General features: G+C 51.6%; 1 protein-coding gene across 1 annotated transcript; it reads right to left on the bottom strand.

The window, feature by feature from the left end:
* Positions 1-301: 301 nt before the first annotated feature.
* On the bottom strand, positions 302-3,224 carry LOC116564661 (putative serine protease 45). The gene is made up of 4 exons (XM_032297888.1): positions 2,875-3,224; positions 2,185-2,358; positions 1,111-1,303; positions 302-797 (listed from the first exon to the last, which is right to left on the bottom strand). Exons 1-4 carry the CDS (start codon positions 3,093-3,095, stop codon positions 564-566), a joined length of 822 nt encoding a protein of 273 aa, XP_032153779.1. The 5' UTR covers positions 3,096-3,224; the 3' UTR covers positions 302-563.
* Between the last annotated feature and the right edge of the window lie 1,722 nt (positions 3,225-4,946).

Raw genomic sequence — 4,946 nt, 5'->3', positions numbered from 1 at the left:
TTATAATCCCTTTAAAAAAAAAAAAAAGGAATGCTGCTTTTGGAGTACCATCGTGAGTCACTCCTCCTATAGCCTAAAAGCCTGCATGTTTCAGCTGTTCCCTTAACAGCATGCCCACTTTACAGACAAGGAAACTGAGGCCACAGCCCAGGCCCTGTCCCTAAGCCCCAGCACTAATGATACAGCAAAAAGTGTCACTCCCCACTCCAGGGAAGCTCCTGGCAGACTTAATTCCAGGAAGCTCTGCCCTCCCACCCATGGCCAACCCCCAGGACTACCCAAGAAAAGAGAAAAGAGTTAGCTCAAGTTTACACATGTTTAATCCCTGCTCTCCTGGTCTGAGATTCCAGAATCTTTCTAGGCCACACTTCTCTGCTCCTGCTCACGCAAAGCCTAGTCATCCACCACAGTTCTCTTCACTGGCATGCCAAAGCCAGACCCATTCTCCCAGGGGTTACTCTTCCCCACCCTGACTCTTGTTGCAGGTGGACACATGACCTTGGTCAAACCTCCATCTGGCCCCATTCAGCAGGGTGAGGCAGGAGGAGGAAGGGGTAGGGAGGTCAGGAGCCCATCCGGGGCTGCAGCAGCCAGCAGAGGAATAGGAGGCAGGCAGAGGCGCAGGGTCCTGAGAAGGCTCCATTGCTTATTTGTTTCTTGATCCATTTGGTGTATTTGGTGACGCGGGTGTACACACCTGGATTCTGTGCCTTTGCGCAGGCCTTTTCCCAGGACAACACCCCAGCCAGAATCCATCCACCCTCGACTTCACAAGCCAATGGCCCCCCAGAATCCCCCTAGACAAAAAGAGAGGAGTGATGGAGGCTGCAGGGCCCTGAGGACCCATGCCCACCCTCTGAGCTCTGCTAGGAGGGCTTTCACTTCTCCAGGACCTCTTTTGGCTTGGGGTCCTCTTTTGGCTCCTCAGCTGGGACCGGTACCTCAGAATCAGGGCCAAAGTCAGCATCACAGGGGAAGGAAAGCAAGAGCAGAGCACAGCTGGGCGATGGTAACGGAGGGAGGCTGGGCCAACCCTGCCCCAGGGAACTGCCCCCACCCGGGAGTGGCTCCCGACAGAAGTGGAGCTACCAGAACCTCCCAGAAACTCACATAGCATAAGTTTTCTCCATAATTGGTGGCACAGATCATGTCCCCCAGGACAAGGGGGATGACTGGGGGGAAGAGGGACTTCTTGTGGTAATGCTGGTCACATCTCTTGTTGTCCATGATAAACACCTCAGCCTCCTGCAGCTCTGGGGTCAGTGTGGAGTTGGCTGTGGAGCCGAGCAGGGTGAGCACTGACCTCTCACTCTACCCAGCCCTGACCTCTGTCCAGGGTCTGGTCCCCTCCACCCTGGAGACTCAGCCCAGCCACCCCCTGTCACACCTCCAAGCCCTCCCCTCCTGCAGCGGCCCCTCCCGCTGCAGTGCAGGACTTGTCTGAGAAGCTCCCCTGCCCTCAAAGGCTCTGAGTCCAGGCCAGCTTGGGAAGCTTCTACTTCTGAACCAAGCCAGCCGTAATTCAAGTCTCAGTGCAGCTGCTTCCAAGCTGAGGCCCAGGCCAGCACTGCTTCCCTGCAGACTCTGAGCTCTGCTGGCTGGGTGCTCCCTCCACCTTCATTAACACTGGCCCCTACTCCAGGGCCTCCAGGCAGTCCCTCTGCCCAGAGCTCATTCTGGACCCTCCCAGCCACATCTCAAGACCGCCTGACAAGACCTTGGCCTCATTCTCCTCAGCCCCTGTGCCCACATCCACATCCAATCATGACTGCCTCCAGGCAGGGCAGGCATTTCTAGTGCCAAGGGCTGGGTGCTGGCACCCGAAGTGTGTCAAGTGAATGAATGAGTGAGTGAGTGGATTTCCGGATGCCCAGCTCTGAGCTTCTGTAAGACACAGATGATCATGCCCAGCCCAGGCACTACCAGGCCTGAATGAGGTGTCCACATAAACAGTGACCATGGTCACCACATGAAGAGTGGTCCTAACACATTCAGAGAACCAGGTCCAGCAGGAAGCGCTCCAGAAGGAAAGGAGTGTGCTCTTGGTGGTACAGCACCCACCCCCCCATCCCATCCTGCTCACCTGAAAAGCGTTGCTTAACCTGGCTCCAGCCAGTCACCCAACACTGTGTCCCAACCTTCAGGTTGAAGTTGGGCTCCGGGAGGCAGATGGGCTGCACGTACTCACTGAAGGTGACAGGTGTTTGAAGGTGGACAAGGGCAATGTCACCCACGATGAAGGTCCGGCCGCGGTACTTGGGGTGCATAATGATGTCCCTCACAGGGACCCGGAGGGCCCTGCTGAAGTTCATGGGCTGCAACTTGGAGGTGCCGAGCACCACTGAGTACTCTTCGGTGCTGTGGGAGACAGAAAGCCCCAGCTGGTAGGTTTCAGCTCCCAAGCAGAAACACGCTCCTACCTCCCTGTGGCCCTTCCCCCTTAGCAGGAGTCCTGCCTCCACCCATCTGCCTAATCTAGCCTGAGGGCCCTGAAGGTCAGCGAGCTGACTGCCTCCTCATTCATAGTTCAGATGGATTCAAGGTGGCCTGGTCTGTGTGTTATGCGTGCAGGTGTGGAAGTGTTGGGTGTACACATATGTGTGTACACATATGTTCTCGTGCATGATGAGGTAGGGAGCATGTTCTGGGTTTTCCTGTGGCTCAGCTTAGGGTGCAGTCGTTGTTGCTTGGGGCTCCTGCCCCAACTCAGTCCCTGGCCCCCTAGGAGACCCCAAGCACAACTCTCCCCTATCCCAGATGCCTTTTCTACTCTCTCCCTCCCTCCCACATTGTTTCACTGGGGAAATTAGGAAGCTGGGCTGGGCCCATGGTAGCTCGGGGTCTCCAGGCCCTGGACACATGAGCCACACTCACCCTTGGATGCAGTGGGCCGCCGTCACCACCCAGCTGGGGTCAATGAGGGCCCCTCCACATACGTGCTGATTTTCCATCCGGAGGCTCACCTCCCAGGGCCAATGGTGGGTCATTTCCAAATCTTCCGACCACCAGGGCTTACCACAAACTTCAGGAAGAAGTGTGCCAGGGAGAGACCGGGACCACATAGAGGAGGATGAGAATGACTGAGACGGACACATCCTACAGGGCCAATTTGCACAAAGCTGTAAACTCAGGGCCTCTTCCCATTTCAGAGATGCGGAGAGTGAGGGTGAGAGAAGGGCAGTGGCCTGCCCAAAGGCACTGAGCTTGACAGAAAGTGACAATGACAGAGGTAAAAAGCATCAAGGCAGAGACATGGAGAGAGAGAGAGATTCTGAGAGTCACAGGGAGCCTTCAACCCAGAACCTCAAAACAAAGGCAAGCAGAGAAGGAGCTCCAAGGCAAAAAATGCATTTTCTTGTGTTTGGGGAAGTTCCTTGGCCACTTCTGAAAAGCCATAATGCTTGTTATACCTCTTAGATGCAGAAGGCCTCTGTCCCCGCACTGCTCAGAGTCAAGAAAAACTCCTGACTTCTGTGTCATAAGTTTTCACATTGAACATTCAAAGTGCCAGCAGGGAGACCCCAGTGGCCCCTCACTCACAGGCCACACACTCAGTGTGCACGCAGTTCCATCAGTCAAGTTTTAGGCTTGTATGAATGTGTGAAGAAACACAGATCCAAGCATTCTAAATAAAACATTAGCTAACACTGTATTTTTAAAACAATGCACTGTGATGATTAAGGATTGGCCCAGGAATGCAAGGGTGGTCCCACACTGTTAGAACTCTCAGTGGATTCTCCACAAAAAGGTTCTAAGAATCTGAAGAGAAAAAGACCATGTGTTTTTCTCCATGGCCACAAAAAAAGGCATTTGAAAAATGTAACACATATTTATGTCTTACAAAAAAAAAAAAAAAAAAAACCCTCTTACTTAAATTAGAAATAGGAGGAAAATCCTTAACTTTACAAAAGTTGGATATATCCCAAACCTACAGCAAACATCATACAACACTAAAGAACAGGCAGAAAAGAACCTATCCCACCAGACGTCAGGAATGAGGACGCTTTGTGGGAGGAGGGCAGAGGAAATCAGTGAGAGAACGAGACAAGGCTGCTGGGTGCTGGTATTAGCCTACTTTTTTTTTTTTGAGACAAGGTCTCGCTCTGTCACGCAGGCTGCAGTGCAGTGTCACAGCTCACTGCAGCCTTGGCCTCAGGCTCAAGCAATCCTCTCACCTCAGCCTCCCAAGTCACTGGGACTATAGGCACTTGCCACCACATCTAATTTTTTTTCTAATTTTTTATTGAGACAGTCTTGCTATGCTGCCAGGACTGGTCTAGAACCACAGGCTCAGGCAATCCTCCCATCTCAGCCTCTCTAAGCACTTATTCTACTGTTTAACCTGAGTAGTGATGACATAAGTGTGCCTACTGTGTGACAATTCCTTCAACTAGACCTTCATAATTTGTGTACTTTTTTGGAATGCATATAATACTTCAATAAAACAATTTCCTTTTAAAGTCAATAACATCTTTCTATCCCAGCACAACCAACTAGAAAATATACTCAAGTAAGAAACATTTTCAACAGCAAAAAAAAATGGTAAAGTTCATAGGAATTAACTTACCTAACACCACATAAGACTCCTGTTGTAATAAATTTAAAACTCTAATAAAAGACACAGAAAATGATCAGCATAAATGGCAAGACAGTCCCTGTTCTAAAAGAACAGCTAAGGCTGGGCATGTTGGCTCACACCTGTAATCCCAGCACTTCGGGAGGCCAAGGCGGGCAGATCATGAGGTCAGGAGTTCCAGACCATCCTGGCTAACATAGTGAAACCCTGTCTCTACTAAAAATACAAAAAATTAGCCTAGCATGGTGGCAGTTGCCTGTAATCCCAGCTACTTGGGAGGCTAAGGCAGGAGAATCGTTTGAACCCAGGAGGTGGAGGTTGTGGTGAGCTGAGATTGCACCACTGCGTTCCAGCCTGGGCGACAGTGCAA

The sequence above is a fragment of the Sapajus apella genome, unplaced genomic scaffold, assembly GCF_009761245.1.
Source record: "Sapajus apella isolate SASKATOON/1434 unplaced genomic scaffold, GSC_monkey_1.0 scaffold38, whole genome shotgun sequence".
NCBI lineage: Eukaryota > Metazoa > Chordata > Mammalia > Primates > Cebidae > Sapajus > Sapajus apella.
Note: the sequence above shows the minus strand (reverse complement) of the source record. Positions and strands in the feature narration are given on the sequence as shown.

Excerpts from the sequence above, each read along its gene's own strand:
- LOC116564661 (XM_032297888.1), bottom strand. The coding sequence starts at position 3,095 with ATGTGTCCGTCTCAGTCATTCTCATCCTCCTCTATGTGGTCCCGGTCT. Across the intron at positions 2,359-2,874 it reads GCGGCCCACTGCATCCAAGG|CACCGAAGAGTACTCAGTGG; the intron begins GTGAGTGTGGCT and ends TGTCTCCCACAG. Across the intron at positions 1,304-2,184 it reads ACACCTGTCACCTTCAGTGA|GTCAGTGCTCACCCTGCTCG; the intron begins GTACGTGCAGCC and ends GTAGAGTGAGAG.